General features: G+C 38.4%; 1 protein-coding gene across 1 annotated transcript in view; it reads right to left on the reverse strand.

Moving 5' to 3' along the window:
• Nucleotides 1-1,690: 1,690 nt before the first annotated feature.
• LNPEP (leucyl and cystinyl aminopeptidase) overlaps nucleotides 1,691-16,664 on the reverse strand; it is a 100,697-nt gene continuing 85,723 nt past the window's right edge. Inside the window, exons 13-18 of the mRNA XM_082837355.1 lie at nucleotides 15,667-15,820; nucleotides 10,430-10,614; nucleotides 8,724-8,885; nucleotides 6,806-6,946; nucleotides 6,056-6,137; nucleotides 1,691-5,442 (exon numbers count right to left, since the gene is read on the reverse strand). Coding sequence (XP_082693481.1) covers nucleotides 5,317-5,442; nucleotides 6,056-6,137; nucleotides 6,806-6,946; nucleotides 8,724-8,885; nucleotides 10,430-10,614; nucleotides 15,667-15,820 — 850 coding nt within the window. The 3' untranslated portion in view covers nucleotides 1,691-5,316. The remainder of the gene's footprint in view (nucleotides 5,443-6,055; nucleotides 6,138-6,805; nucleotides 6,947-8,723; nucleotides 8,886-10,429; nucleotides 10,615-15,666; nucleotides 15,821-16,664) is intronic.

Raw genomic sequence — 16,664 nt, forward strand, 5'->3', positions numbered from 1 at the left:
CAGCAAAGGACTGGGTACTAAGTGAAATAACACACAAAATGTAGCAAACATTTGTATATATTAAAAAAGTGTGTACACACGCACACACACCCCCAGACCTCTCCCATCCCTGCCTCTCCAAAAACAGAAGCCAAACATCTATTCTTCTACCATTGCCCACCAGGCAATGAGGGAAGGGGAGCAGGGAGATTTTTCATTGAATCAATCTCAACTTTCATTAAGTTCCTAAATAGTTATGCAAAAACCTGGATTCAAAATGAAATAAACACCTAAAGAGGCAGAAACATTTATATACATTAAAAAATTTACATATCTTGCCCAACAAGCTCATTCCCCATTAAAAACCTCAAAACAAAGAACAGAAAACCAAATCCTCAAGTACTCATACTACTGTAGGTATACACAGGCTATAGGGGAAGGGGGAAAAGATTTATTACATCTCTGGAGCTGGGCCTCTGCATTACATTTGATATTTACAAGTCCAAACAAAACACTAGGTTTGAAGTGAAAGAACAAAAAAATGCAGCAAACATTTATAGACACGAAAACAAAATGCAAACCCAGAAATCCCCCACTACCCTGCCAAAAAAAAAAAGAAACAAAAACTCCAAACAACCATGCTACTAGTCATTGCCTAGACAGGTAACGAGGGAAGGGGAAGAGATTTTTTTCATAGAATGAACCTTAATTTTCATCATGTACATAAGTATCCATGGAAAGGTTTAGGTACAAAATGAAGTAACAGAAAAAAGGAGCAAAAACCATTTATATACATTTTAAAAAGTACATATCCCTATGCTCCCAGGAGAGGGAGTGATAGAGGTAGAAATAATAATCTACACTACTCTAAAACTATTGCCCACAGAGGCAACAAGGAAAGGGGAAGAGGGGAGATTTTCATACATCCGGACTTCCACATCTCGTTAGGTACCTGCACGTCCAAGCAAGGGACAGGTACAAAATGGAATAACACAATATAGTAACTAGCACTGTATATATACAATTTTCAAAAGTATATATCTTGCCCTTAGTCCCTTCCCACCCCCCAAAACTTCAAAAAGCCCAAACTACTTTAAAATTATTGCCTACACAGATAAAAAGGGAAAGGGAGAAGACCGCTATACATCCAGAACTCTGTGGTTCATTAGCAACCTACGGGTCCAAGTGAAGGACTGGGTACCCAACGAAATACTATAATAAGGAAGTAAAAACATGAATATATATTTAAAAAGGACCCCAATACCCACAAAAGAGCCTCTAAAACTAATCAACTACTAGCCACTGCCCACATGAGCAACAAGGGAAGGGGACAAGAGGAGACTGTCAAACATGTGGACCTCCACGTCTCATTAGGTAATTTCATGTCCTATGAAAAGGAGGTAGTACGAAATGAATTAGTTATAATACAAAGTAGTAGATTTATTTATATACATTAAGTATATACCCCACTCTCTCCCACCCCACAAAACAAAAACTACTACTCTAGCTATTGCCCAAGGAGGCAATAAGGAAAAGGGAAAAGAGATTTGTCATACTCTGAACCTCAGTTTTCATTAAGTATATATGCATTCATGCAAAGGAACACATATAAAAATGAAATATTAAAAAGTAGCATAGGGCTTCCCGGGTGGCGCAGTGGTTAAGAATCTGCCTGCTGATGCTGGGGACACGGGTTCGAGCCCTGGTCCAGGAAGATCCCACATGCCGTGGAGCAGCTAAGCCCATACGCCACAACTACTGAGCCTGTGCTCTAGAGCCCGCGAGCCACAACTACTGAGCCCTCGTGCCACAACTACTGAGCCTGCATGCTGCAACTACTGAAGCCCATGCGCCTAGAGCCCATGCTCTGCAACAAGAGAAGCCACCGCAATGAGAAGCCGGTGCACTGCAACGAAGAGTAGCCCCCACTCACCGCAGCTAGAGAAAGCCCGCGTGCAGCAACAAAGACCCAACGCAGCCAAAAATAAATAAAATAAATTTAAAAAAAATATAAAGAGTAGCATAACATTTATGTACACTTGAAAGAAGAATATACAACCCTCTCCTCTCCCTGCCCTCAAGAACAGATTAGATCAAAACAACAGAAACTACAACTACTCTGTTAGTATGTCCACACAGGCAATAAGAAGAGGAGAAAATGGGACATTTGTCATAGTTTTGGACCTTCACAGTCCATTAGATATCTACTTATCCATGAGAAGGATGAAGGAAATACAAAATCAAACACCCACAAAATAGCAGCAAACACATTTGTACACATTTTAAAAAGAACATACTCTGCCCTTCTCCCACTATTACCATCTCCTTCCAAAAAGGGAAATCAAGTAATTACTCTGTAGCTGTTGTCCATACAGGAAAAATAGGAAGGGTAGAAGAGATTTTCACAGGACAATATTTTACTTTTCATCAGGACAAACTATATTAAAATGAAAGAATATAAAAACATTTCAAAACACATACGTACATTTAAAAAGTATATACCCCCAAAGAGCCACTCAAAGAAATCAATCCATTATTCTATTAGCTATTGCCCATGCAGGCAATAAGGGAAAGGGAGAAGAGGAGGTTTATCATACTTTTGGACTTCCACCTTTCATTTGGTACTTACTTGCCAATGTGGAGAATGAAGCACAAAATAAAAGAAAGTAAAACCCAGCAAAAAAATAAATATATATATATTTACATAAGCTTTTTAAAGTACAAATGGGGGTGTGAGGGCAGAAGGAGGAAGAAAGCTCTTTAAAAAGAGAGTTAATTCCAATTCAAAAAAAAAAAAAAAAAAAAAAAACAAAGGCAAAAGGGAGAAGAAGAGCTACATCATACCTACGAAATTCAGGTCTTGTTTTGCCAACTCGGCCCAGGAACTGCTGTTCCTGCTGATGACACATCTCCTGAGATGCATACACCTTCCCTGCAGCCCCACGAAATACATGGGGACTATGGGAATGTTCAGCAATCTGACCGCAGAGCATCATTCCAGGTGCTTTAGATGGAGTAGACTCTTTTAAAATCCAACTCAATAACAGGCTATCCGTAATCCAACAAACTCATCACTTAACTTTCGTTTCTTTCTTTCCAATATTCAGAAAGGATTCTCTTCTGTACCCAGTAAGACTGACACGGCTCAATATCCTCTATATACCCAGAACTCTTCTGACGCTCTTTGTTCCTACAGTGGCTAAAGTACAGTAAAATGAAAACACGAAAGGCAAAGGACATTAGCATTAAGTAGAACCAGTGACAGTAAGAAAGTTCATGAACACCCAAACAATGGCAAACAACACAATTTCACTTAAAGAGATTTATATAAAACAAGATGGAGGAAGGCACAAACTTATGGTGGCAGCTGACACTACTTCAGTTTAATTATGTCTAGTCACTTGGTATTAACAAGTGATTAGATATAAACAAACTGGACTCCTTAGATTTCTACTTTCATAGCCTTTCAGACCTCCAAAGCATACATTGTTTTCTTCTACAGTAAGAAGGCACATCATAATAGTAATCGAGTATGATGTGTCTTTTCATTAATTCAAGTAGACCGTCTCTCTGCAATGAATATAACACTTGTCAAACAGTACTTAATTGTGTCATGGATCTATGTGCTCATGTAAGACAGAATCCTATTCTGCTGTGCTTCAATCTATTTGAGTTCTCAGAAATACAGTGGTGAAATAAAATTCTGGGGGAAAAAAAACTTCAAAAGCTCCAATAATACTTATTATACTACATGTTCTACCTATTATTTAACCTTATATTCCTGACTTAGAGTTAGTTTTTGGAAGCCCCATATAGATGGGATAGCATAACATTAAAAAGGATGGAATTCCATGGGAAAATCTTAGGTGAAAAATGGGTTAACATCCTCTTTATATATGTAGATGTTTTCAAGCAAAATATAAAGTACAAGAATTATTACGAAGAAAGCTTTTCTCCTAAGAATCAAAGAAACACAACAATCTAGGTATAAGTCTGCATAGCTCAAAAAATTCAAGTACGGTATTCCTCCCTTAGAAGGAGTAAGACTGCCATACAGTTTTGGATGCTTTCCTCTCTCTCTTTCTTCTTTCCTTCTTTCTTTCCTTCCATGGCGATTCCTTATAATCTGTTAGTTTGGCCATTACAAAAGAAAACTTTGATTTTTCAACTCAAGAAAAGTACTGGTTCTGACAGTAGAAAAAATTCAAAGCCCACCATATTAAACCTAAATCAAGTTACTCCTACCCACATTCTCTTTATTCCTTTAAGGTACTGTGGTGAACTTTAAATAAAAATGTTCAATTTCTCAAAGGCCCTATTTTAAAATATGCTTCTAATATGCAACTCTATCATATAAAATGAAAATCCACCCAACGGGTATGATTCAGAGAAAGTGTCTATGATTATGCCAAAAAGCAACTTAAACGAATTGTATTCTTAGTAATAAAGTCAGGATAAGAGACATCAGTATTAAAAAAATGCTTGCCATAAATGTAGAAATACTTATTTATAACATAAGGTGTATCTATGGCAGGGAGTGATAAAGGTGTACAGAGGTTTGGAGAATACTGGAATTCATAAGTAAAATAATTGTAATTAACGTTAACTCAGTTTGAAATATTTTCCTGAAAGATGAAAAAGGAAGTGTTAAATATTTGGAAATTTTAATCTTTTGGCCTTGTTATTTAGCTTTACAATACAACAAAAAATTAAAAATTCTGTAGCACCTGGCTATTCTTCAGAAAAAAAATATAATAGTTATAAACTTCTTCCAGAAAATAAAGGATTATTCAAAACCGCCAGTCAAAGTAGATCTGCACACTTGAGGTCAGTTCTGTATAGTTGCATGCTTCGTCGACTTCATTACCATACTTTTTGAAGCTAACTTTGAACCACATTCAAATAACATCTCTCAACAAGAAGCAACAAGTGGCTAATAAACCAGCAGCCTGCAAAGATGGTGGCTCCTATGGTAGCTCTTTCCTTATTTCACGGTGTCAGCACTTTCCAGATACTGAGAGATAGAACAGAATTCCAAAACAGATATTTTTTCTCCATTTGAATATCTTCAAAGTAGAAAATTACCCATTGTTTTTGTAGATGGTTGGCATGTAGGTGAATATAATTTGGTAATAAATAACTACACACTGCCCAAAGACATTTTAGAAAAGACAGATGAAAAATACAGACGGGCCCTGAGCAAACTATAACTCCTAAGAGTGCAAACAACTCAGCAGCGATCCTGGTTTCACCTTGGCTTTTGCAAAAGCAGCAGAGCCCAAGTTAACAAGCTGTCTGAATGGGTGACCGAATGAGGTGCACGTATGCATGCTACAGCTAAAACGTCAGAGTTTTAAGGTTCTTTTCCACCCACTGGATGTTCAGCTGAATGACTTCCAAAGCCTCCTGGACACAACGAAGTCGAAAGGTTGCCTCTGACTGATTTTCAAAGAATGCCTGGACCTGTAAGTTGTACACAGAAGTATTTCAAAACAAGAAAAGGATGGTATTTCTCAGGTAACTCTGAATATCCTTTTCAAATAAGCTTTAAGTTAGTGATGGCCGTGCTGATGTCTTAAGAGAAGTAGAGATGAGAAATATTATATTTTAATATTTGAGGTATTTACATCGAGTTCCTGATCAAGTATGGTGAAATCTGAAGTAATTTTAAAAATGAATTCCCCGTACTCCCACAAGGATGAGTAACAGTAAATAACAGTAAATAAGGTAGGGTCTAAAGTTAGGCCTGGTGCCCAATTTTACCCTTGGAATGGAATTCTTCAAAAACAATTTAATCACCACTTACAAAGAAACTTGGCATATGTTGATTTTAATTCAAAAAACTCATTTGTATTAGGGAGACAAAGGAATATTGTTGAGAATGGCATCAGGATTTTTCCTCATTGCTGTATATCTACCCTTTAGAAATAATCCAGATGCAGAATCATTAGCACTGATGAAGGCAGACAGAGAGAAGGGACAGGATTTGGCATGAGAAGCCACCATCTGACTTAAACTGAGCAGCCTGAGGGCAAAGGGATACCCAACCTCCCCAGTAGCATTTTATACAACCAACCTCAGATAAATGTGCCTTTGTTGAAAACAGGTGAGTTGATCCAGCAACAATACTTTGTATGGTATAGGACCCCAGATGGAACCTGAAGCAACACAAACATAAGGGTGAAAAGCAAAAAAATAAGTCAGTTGCTGGTAAGCAAAGTACCTGAGTGCAAAGAAAATGCTTAATGTAAGCTATACATGCCCAAGGCAGAGAGGAGTCCTGCCCCTGGGAACGGCAGCTCAGTACATCAGGAGTCATCCCATACACACCTCTGCCAGTGGGAGGAAAGAGTGGGCAGAAGGAGTTCCAGAGAAATTCTTGGCCCATTTTCTCCTCAAAAATCACAACAGACACCCAGAAGGTGTCATTATTGATTTAAAGGAAAAAATGAGCTACATGTGCTGTTGAGCTGGGTGTGAGCTCCTAACCAATCCCCTGGTAGTGAGGAGGTATTTTCAACACATGTAACTAAACAGCTATTCTGAAAGAGTCCGTGGCCAGGCCAAGCTAAGTGAGCCAGCGGGGAGCAAGGTTGGGCTTGATTAGCACCAGTGGAACTTCCATGGAACACCACTGTTACATGACTCCTGCCATGGAATTACGGAATTATGTTTACGGATTTCTGGGTGTTTAGTTAAACTAGAACTGAAGCATTTTTCCTCTCACAGCAACACGTAACTCTTGTGAACCAGTACAACCCTGGGAACTATTTTCAAATGCAGAGCCCGCGAACACTAAAAATTAGGGATTCTTCGAGAAACTTACTTCTGTACAAGCTTACTCCAGTTCTCTTTGACAAAATCCCACGCCAGTAAGTGTCCAGGAAAATGCCGGCCCACTGTTCTAATGATAAACGACAGCTTTTGTGTTCGGATGGTGTCTCCATCGAGGCTACTTTTCATTAACCTGAAGAGCAAAGCAGATTTAGCTTCCAAAATTATTCATGATGAAGTGATGACTGAATTTAAATTAATACTGGGCTCCTAATTAAAGCTCTGTGGCAATGCAAGGGATATAAGTTTGGGGTTAGTCTAAGATTCATTAATAGAGTGAAAACTTGTCATTTTTTTTTAAATGGAGGAAAAACTCACCAATGAGATAAGCAGTTTAACGTACTGTCACATAGTAATAAATAGCTCTTGATGTAATAAGGACATTTAGGAAATAAATTCTAGTAGAATTTATTGTAATTCTGAAGACTAGTATTTTTTTCTGTTAAAAAACTATTTCATTTGAATAGGGAGGTATCTTATTACTCTTAAAAAACTGGGCTGTCATATGAAAATGAAGATACATTTCAGAATACACTCAATAAATTTACTGATACTTCATGTGTACTAGATAATGTTCTAAATTATTGAATAACAATGCTTGAAATAGGTCATTACTACCTATCCACATTTTACAGTTTAAGAAGCTGAGGTTATGTAACTGCCCCAGTTACACAGCTAATAAATATTAAAGCTGGGCATTTGAATGTAAGCATTTACTATGTGATAATATCTGCTTATAGTCAGAAAACACACATACCCCTAAAAGAATGCAGCAGTATTTTTAATAGGGGAAAAAACCCAAATGCTCATTGAGATGTGATGGATTAATAAACTATGATAGAGCCATGTTATGGAATAATACACAGCTATAAAAAAATGAAGTAGGCTTTATGGTAGATCTCAAAGACTGATCATTCACTAAAAAGAACATCACAAAACACTGGGTATAGTATAAACCTATAAATACTCAGACCAGGACTGACACTGTTAACAGAGGAGAGGATAAAAACAGAAGTAAAGGATCAAACAAGAGATACTTTCACGTTTTACACCATTTTCTTAGGTAGTTTAAATACTTTCTTGTGGAAATTTATCAGTTGTTAATAGTCTAAAACAAAATTATTACTAATTTAAAAACAAAAACCTTTTCTCTATTTGTTTGGGTCAGAGGCTGGCTACTACTTTAAAGAAAATGACCATTTACAGTGTATCCTTTGGAAAGTGGATCTGGGCAGGTGCTGAAGACATCTCTGGGACACTATTATGATTTATATGAGCAAAATTATACAAGAGAAGCAACGAGACCCAAGTGCCTCCCTCCACCCCTTCCTGGCACTGACTTTCTTTCGAGATACTTCCTATTTCTCTAGGCTACTCAGAGCTCCTCTCCCCTGCCACTGACTCTTCTTCCTGTCGGGAGGCCCTACTCACTGCCCTTCTTTCCCCATGTGAAGCTTCCATTTTCACGTCTTCATCAGCTGAGTAATTAAAAAGGAAAAGCCTGACAAACTCGCATGAAGGTGTAACCTATCAGCTTTTACATGGTACCTTTTTCTGAAGTGTCTGCATTTTCAAAATGACAGCTGCGACAGAACAATGCCTTGACCAAAAAGAAGGAAGCACTAACTGTGGAATTAAAGACAACACGCCAAGGGGATGAAGACGTTTTTAAGGAGAAAGCAGGGCTGTGACTCTTGGCATCTCCAGTCTCTTCTGGGCAAAGCACTGCCTCCTATGGGTACAGATCCGATCCCTGAGACAAAGCCCTGCACATGCAGGCTCCTCACCATACTGTCCAAGTCAGGTCCGGCCTGTGAGCAAAGGGAGGAAAAGGGGGATCCCCACCGGAGGAGCATGGTGCTTTTATGCTTCTGGTTTCTATAGATCATATTCCTTGGGTGGTTTCATACCAGTAAAGTTTCCGTACATCCTCTGAGCTGGCAAGAGCTTCAAGTATTTTATTCTTCTCTGCTTCGGAGCCTACAGAGGCATATTTGCTTAAGAGGAATGACCAGCCTCTCTCAGTTTTCGCTCCAACCTTGAACACAGTCGTCATGACATCAGTGGGTAGGCTGTAAGAGAGGTGGTCAAATATGAGAAGAACAAGAAAAAAAAAACCCACCTGAATACAAAGGCAAGGAATTGACTAGTGGTAGTGTTCTGGGGTACAGAGAGGTAATAATAACAGTCTTTACTGTACAATTAATTGTCAAGAAAATGATTAATTCAGTGGCTGCTACTTTCTTAGTGGTGTGACTAAAAGAATATCAATTCAATTTAATACAATAATTATTCACTGTGTACCCACAAAGAACCAGGCAAGCAACTGGCTGGACATTGTGGAGGGGAAGAAGAAGGAGACACAGTCTCTGCCCTCAGGAACTCACAGGCTATCACCAAGTACAGAACAGTAAATATATACATCATAATACAGTGTGGTAAGTCCCATGGTCGAAATACAGCAGCAAATGTAGCAGGAGGGGGTGAGAAGAGGGGTCGAAGCACAGTTTGCTGCCTTATTAAGATCTCAGAGCTGAAGAGGGCTTCAACGGGTTACCCAAATACCCCACCTGATGCTTGAATCTTTTCCCATAATGCCCAGTAAGGAACCTGGAGAGGACCAATCATCATCAAAAACATTTCTACTAACTGCTAACTCCACCTGCTGTGTTTCACTCCTAAAAGAGATTTGTTTGACGCCTCGCACCCATTAGGAGAGCTGCCATCAAGAACCCAGAGAATAAGTATCTGTGAGGATGTGGAGAAAATGGAACCCCTGTGCACTGTTGGTAGGAGTGTAAAATAGCGCAGTCCCTATGGAACACATTATGGGGGTTCTTATAAAATTAAAAATGAAACTACCATATGATCCAGCAATACCACTTCTAGGTATATACAATATATGAAAGAACTGAAGCAGGGTCTCAAAGAGGTATTTGTACACCTATGTTCATAGCAGCATTATTCACAAGGGCCAGAAGGTGGAAGCAACCCAAATGTCTATCAATGGATGAATGGATGAACAAAATGTGGTACATACATACAATGGATTATTCAGCCTTAAAAAGAAAGGAAATTCTGACATATGCTATAACGTGGATGAGTCTTAAGGACATTATGTTAAGTGAAATAAACCAGTCACAAAAAGACACATACTGTATGATTTCACTTATATGAGGTATTTAGAGCAGTAAAACTCCTAAAACAGACGGTAGAATGGTGGCTGTCAAGGGCCAGAGTGGGTGGAAAATGGGGAACTGCTGTTTGGGTAAAGAGTTTCAGTTTTGCAAGATGAAATAATTCTGGAGATCTATTGCACAACAGTGTGAATATACTTACACTACTGAACGGTACACTTAAAAATTGTTAAGATATTAAACTTTATGTTATATGTAATTTACCACACACACACACACACACACACACACACACACACACACACACACACACACACACACACACAAACAGTCGTGCTTGAGAATCAGGTACATAGAGTTCACCTACATCAGCACTGTTGTATAACATTTATGACCCAGGACGCAGAGGTCCTGGTTTCAGTATACGATGTAGGGCACAGAAGAGAAAGCGAGGTCATTTGAGTGGACGCGCACATCACCTCTGAGTTCCATTGGATGCCACCCAGTCGTTAAACAGCTTCATGGCGGCAGTGCTGCAGTTCTCCAGGCTGTGGGTGCAAGCAAAGTCTAGCAAGGCTGATCGCAGTTCCCGAACAGATGGGCTGCCCTCATCAGTCCACGTCTGCTGTTGGATTTGCCTTTGAAGCAATTTAAATACCTTGGTCTAGGGAGACAGAATGGATTGTAACAGAGTGATCATAATTAGGACAACCAGAAAAATCAGGACAACTAGGTCTCTTTTTTCCCAACACTCAACCAAAGAGAAAAAAAAGGGGGACACAGGCATTACTCACTAAATATCAACTGACATATGAAATCCACATACAGCTGGGATAGAACCCTTCAATAACTAAGGCCATAAATAAGGTTGCTATAGCCAAGGTGGACTTAATGACATAAGACAGAGAGAATTAATGACTTCCGTGCAGTAGGGAACCTTTCTTCTGTGTATACTCAGCTAGAAGTTATTTTCCTGCCAAAAAGTATCACCTATCACCACTGCTGGAAGGAAGCTGGAACTTCCTGACCTCGTGGACTTCAGAATCCATAAATCCATTCAGCAGGGAGAGAAAAATATACTTCTTTACTGACGGGTAGACGCTTAAATGTTTCTGAATCCAGTGTTAAAGGAATATTTAAAATATCATCTAGTTTGATGCTATAACAAATTAATCTAATCAAATTAGCAAGAAAATGAGGCCTGCAGGGAAGAATAGTTGTTTATAGTTATTTTTCTCCTTCCCCAACTTTTTATTTAAAAAAATTTCAAACCTACAGGAAAGCCGCAAGAATAATAAAATTGATATCCATATGTTAGATTGACTGTTTTTTTTAACACTCTTACATTTGTGTATAGCAACACATACACACATATTTTTCTGGTTTTAGCTCAACTATATGAAAGTAAGTTATAGATATCATGATATTTCATTTATAAATACTTCAGCATGCAATTCCCCTATGTAACCATAATACCTTATCACACTTAAGAAAATTAACAGTTATTCAATGGAATCATCTACTATTAAGTCCATTGTTATAATTACTTCTGAATGAGATATCATTCTTAAATATATACTTGTGGTATTAAGAAACCAACAGATATCTTATTTCTTTTTCATCTCTTCTCAGAACAAAAGTGTGGAAGCTGTTCATAGTATATGGAACTATTTCCATATTCCAAGCTGTGGTGCAGCGGGGAGGAGTGAGGACACAGGGGATTTAAAAAAATCACCATATAAAATATGCATTTATGAATGTCACTAAAAGGAACAAAAATTCTAATATAAAAATGCTGATAGGTATTTTTTTTAGAAAATCTTCATGGCTACAAATAAGGAGACTCAAAACGAAAACAATTTAGAGGCATCCCAGCCCACAGGGTTCTCGGCACAGGAGGGTCTCCTCCCACTGGTACTCTAACACCATCACTGCCATGTCTCATCTCAAGTAGTCAAGTGCCACAGATGACCACATACAACACCTCTTAACACCCCCAAATTAGTTCAGGCTCCTCACAGAGCATAATATTCTTCTAGAGTGCCTCTGTCAATAGTTAAAAGGAATCCTAGTTGGAGAGTTTTAAGCTGCTGAGGCCATTTTCTCACCAGACCTTCTCTGAGTAAGTCTCTTGTGGATCTGACTATGAGAATGGAAAAAAGAATCTGTACAAGACGACGGCCTCAAACTCCCTTTTGTTTGTTTGCTTCAAAAGCAATGAAATAGAGAACGGACACCTTGTGGAACGTGTGAGTAACAAAGCTTGCCAGTCATTGGGAAGATGTGAAGTGGAAAAATACTTGCCATGCTGACTGATAGTGCAAGGAACATAAAAGCAATGCAGGAGATCCTGCTGGGTACACATGACTGCACTGGCACATGTTGTCTTCCACTGTCCTGACTTTCTCAATGGCTTCATGATAGCATTAGGATGCAGAAAAGAAATTTAAAAGCTACTCATAACTGTCAAAAAGAAACAAAGGAAGAATGAGAGAGAGAGAGAGAGAAAAAAGTTCCATACTTACAATACCATTAAAAAAAATTCAGTGGAGAAAAATGGCAATGATCCTTAAGCGTTTACTAAAACAAAGAAGCCAGTGGGGAAAAACAGAACTTTAAAGTACTGGAAGTATGGGAAACCTGACCCTTGAAGATGCTAAATTCCTGAGCAGTTACTCCATTGGAATTACGGGGTATAACTTTACTACTTATACCCTGTACCAAAGAGTCAAGAGGAAGTCCCCAAACAGTTGATTTTAAATATATCTCAGGGGAATTCCCTGGCGGTCCAGTGGTTAGGACTTGGCGTTTTCACTGCCACGGCGGCCCTGGTTCAATTCCTGGTCGGGGAACTAATGTCCTGCAAGCTGGATCATTTTTATCATTTGAAAAAAATATTTCAAATGATAACATAAAAGAGTAAAAGATTGTACTTAAAAAAGAATAATTCTGTTTTTAGAAAATTTGGATTATAAAATCTTTTTGTAAGTGATTCAGGTTATATTTTTAATATTAATAAATCACAGCAAGTGCTTCAAATTATCTTTCCTTTTTAGAAATAAAATTAAACCTGTTTTTCCCTGGTTCTGCATTAATTTTTTGAAATTTAACCTCATTAAACAACAGAATTCAATCCTCTGATTTCGTAAAGTGAAGATGGTAGGGAGAGGGAATAAATTGATGAGTGATATAAGCTATGTACATGCAATAATATGCAACAACAATAACACAAAATGGTTTTAAAAATAAAACACAGGGCAAGATGCTGACACTTATGTTATATATTACGTTTTGATTTACTGCTTTAATTTTACACTGATGTTCCCAGGGAGTTCTTTCTTGGGTCAACTGAGCTTCTTAAAAGTGAAGTGTCAGCTTTTATTGCAAAAGGATTATCCCACCAAGCCCTCATATGTAAAAGAATGACAGAGTTATAAGTGATGAGACGGGAATATGACTGAGATCAGATTTTAGCATCAGATGTGAACAATTTGACACAACTCAAATGTGCTTCCAGACTCTACCCACCACACACCACAGCAGACATCACAAAATGTGATATACGGGTAATATATGTTATGTGGGTCTGTGCAGCCTAAATAACACAGTGACCAATAAATGTACACAATGCTCTGGTGACACTGACTTAAAAAATTAATTAGACATCAGTCTTAATTACAAATACTATTTGAAGATTGGATCTAAGGTCTGCCATTCTAATCTCATCTATGGTGTGTCAGATTTCATATTTTAAGAATTTTAATGCTACTAGAATGCCCTAAGATTAGAATAAGAATTTTAAAGATACAGTTTCTCCCTCTTGAATTAAAGCTAACATGACTTTTAACTAACAATCAATGCACGAAGACCTCCAGCAGTCAGGGTCTTACAAACACATACTAAGCCTCCTGCCCTTGCCCTCTAACCACTAATCCCATGGACTGGGGTTATGTATATTCTGCTATGTTCTGAATAAACACGTACCTGCCCAGGAAACTGGAAATCATCATTTGGGATGAAGATGCAGAGTTAGCTGAGTGTCACAGTAGGAAAATATTCAAAAGATCTAACTCCTTGAACTGAGTTCAGCATCTGTGTTCTCAGCACAGGGACAGCCTGAGTATCAAGGCTGACACCAGGCCCTCAACAGAGTTAATGGAGAGAGGCAGGCAGAAGAGTGGCTTCTGCCATCATGAACTTTAACAAGACTTCAAACTATTTTGATTTAAAATATCAGTTTAAAAAAGGGGAAAAAAAGATAGCAAGAAACGGCTTTGATTTTTCCAATAAAAGGGTATCCTCTGAAAGATGACATTGCTAAAACAAAATACAGCCATATAGCACAAAGAGCAGGGTCTGGAATGAAAGTAAGCTGGGTTTGAATCTCAGCTTTATCATTTACTAGGTAAGTGACTCTGGGGAATTTATTTAGTTTCTCATCTATGTAATGGGGGTAGAAATATCTACTTGGCATTGTGTGAGGATTAAATGAGGTAATCTGCATTAAGCACTAAGCAGGGTGTGCAGAATATAATAAGCACCGAAATGTACTTGTTTCTGGTATGTTTCACTCACTTATTCATTCAACATTTATTGAGTGTCACTATGGGCCAGGTCACATTGCAGGTGCTGGTTTTTATTAAGGCTGGTAGTTGAAAGCCTTATGAAATAGAAGAATGATAAAAATCTTAGTAACTAGAAGATGCCTCAGAAATCACCTAACTGAAGCATCTCACTTACGGGTAGGGATGGGGGGGTGGCTCCTTTGGGGTCAGATCAGAAACTTGTAGGAAAGGTGCTTTTCAAACTCCATATGGCCCCCTGTCCTGCGCTCCCTCCCCGCACTGAGAATCTCGCACGTGATGAGAGAAGTCATCACAGGGGTTGTGCGGCGTAACAGAAAGAGCAGCAGAAAAGAGGATTAAAAAAAAAAAAAAGCAATCCAACACCTTCTTTTTAACAGTGAGGACACCAAAATCTTAAAAGACTTAATCTAATTCCTGGCCCATCACCTCCTTCTTTTTCCTGAAAGCTGCCTTTTGCCTGGTCCTTGGAAAACCTGACTAGTTTATAAAGCAAACCTTGCTGTCAGAATATGATTCAGAGAATTAGATAAGACAAAGAATTCATCACTCCTTCCCAAACTTTTAAAGACACTGTCAACAATTTAATACTGAAAGTGTCTAAAATAACAACTGTTAAGATCAGGCAGTTGGTTTTAAAAAAGGTAAAACAGTCTCCAATACCAAGGCTCCTTTAGTGCTTTGCAGAGAAACTTACGTTCACCAGCATCACCATCCATAAGACGGTTATCAGTGAGGACTCCCAAAACAGAATATTCTCAGTACAAACATAACTGTCATTTTATAATGACCACTAGGAAATGAATGGGGAGCACTACTTTGCAGAAGGGCCTATTTCAAACATTTATTAGATAAAAATAAACCAAGATTTGAATAGAGACGTTTTCTTTTCATGTGGCCCCATTTTGTCAGAAGTCTATATTTTGATATTCAGACAAGATCATGTCATGCTAACCCTTTATCAACTCATCAGGGTAAGAAATGACATTTTGATTCAAAGTAAAGATTTCACAACTAAGTGAAGAAAATGGAATTCAACTGTTTGCTTTTTCAGTCTATTAGTGCTGAACAGAACATGCATAACACCGGGAAAGGCAAGCAACAAAGAGAACTTGGCAAAAAGGCAGATTTACCACCAGTTTTGAGGCCAGATCCATGTGCCCCAGTTCTTCAAGGTTATAGATGAGTTCTGTCTGGAACAGGGCTTCAGTGATGGGTGCAGTATAGGTCTCATTTCTAAGATAATCAATCAAATCAAAAGCTCTCTGAAGAGGCACCTTGCCTAGGCTAAAGGGTAAAAGAACAAAAAAGTAAATATGCCAAGACAGGCAGCTGAACTGCAAGTATGCTGAGAGACAAATGGCTAGATAGCGGGTGGGGGGATCCTGAAGACCTAAATTTTAAGCTTCGGGTGGTATTCTGTAAAGTTAGACTAAATATGATTATCTTTGATTAGTTCGTGTGTGTGACTTAAGGTTAAAGACACATCGCAGGAAAAATAAACAATAGCTCAGCTTTTGTTATATAAGTCACCTGTAAATTACTACTGATTCAGGAAAAGGATTATAATATTTTAGGTGAGAAAAGATGAAGAGTGCTAATTTTATTTATGTATTATTTACTTTTATTTATCAGGTGAGAGCAGGTGGCAGAAAGAGGATTTGAATCAGAAAGAACTGTTTTATTTGTTATTTGTATGGGAATTTGTCAAACTTGCTAAGGCAAGGTCTGCTGCGAATTTATGGTGAGCACATTTAAAAAATTAACCACTTTACAGAAATCACAACAATGGTGGCTGAGATGATGTAAGGTCACTTCATAAAATATGAACCAAAACAGGACGGTCAAGAGCAGTCAGAAGGAACACATTTGAATATTCCTTGTGTGTCTGACCCATTAACAACCTGAACCAGTAATCTTGCTATTCAGAGGATATTCATACACGGGGTCACTGCCATTGCAGTGACTGGCTGGAGAGGTAAGTCATTGCAGTGACTTGTGGGATGGCTGGGGAGCTAAGTGGTGCTCCAGCTCTCAGAGGTGTCCCTCAAACTAGTGAGGGAGCACCAAGCTTTATGCTGAAACCACCTGCGGCTTGACAAGAATTCTCTCATGAAATAAAGCAAACGCG

The sequence above is a fragment of the Leucopleurus acutus genome, assembly GCF_964270905.1.
Source record: "Leucopleurus acutus genome assembly, chromosome: 3".
Classification (NCBI taxonomy): domain Eukaryota; kingdom Metazoa; phylum Chordata; class Mammalia; order Artiodactyla; family Delphinidae; genus Leucopleurus; species Leucopleurus acutus.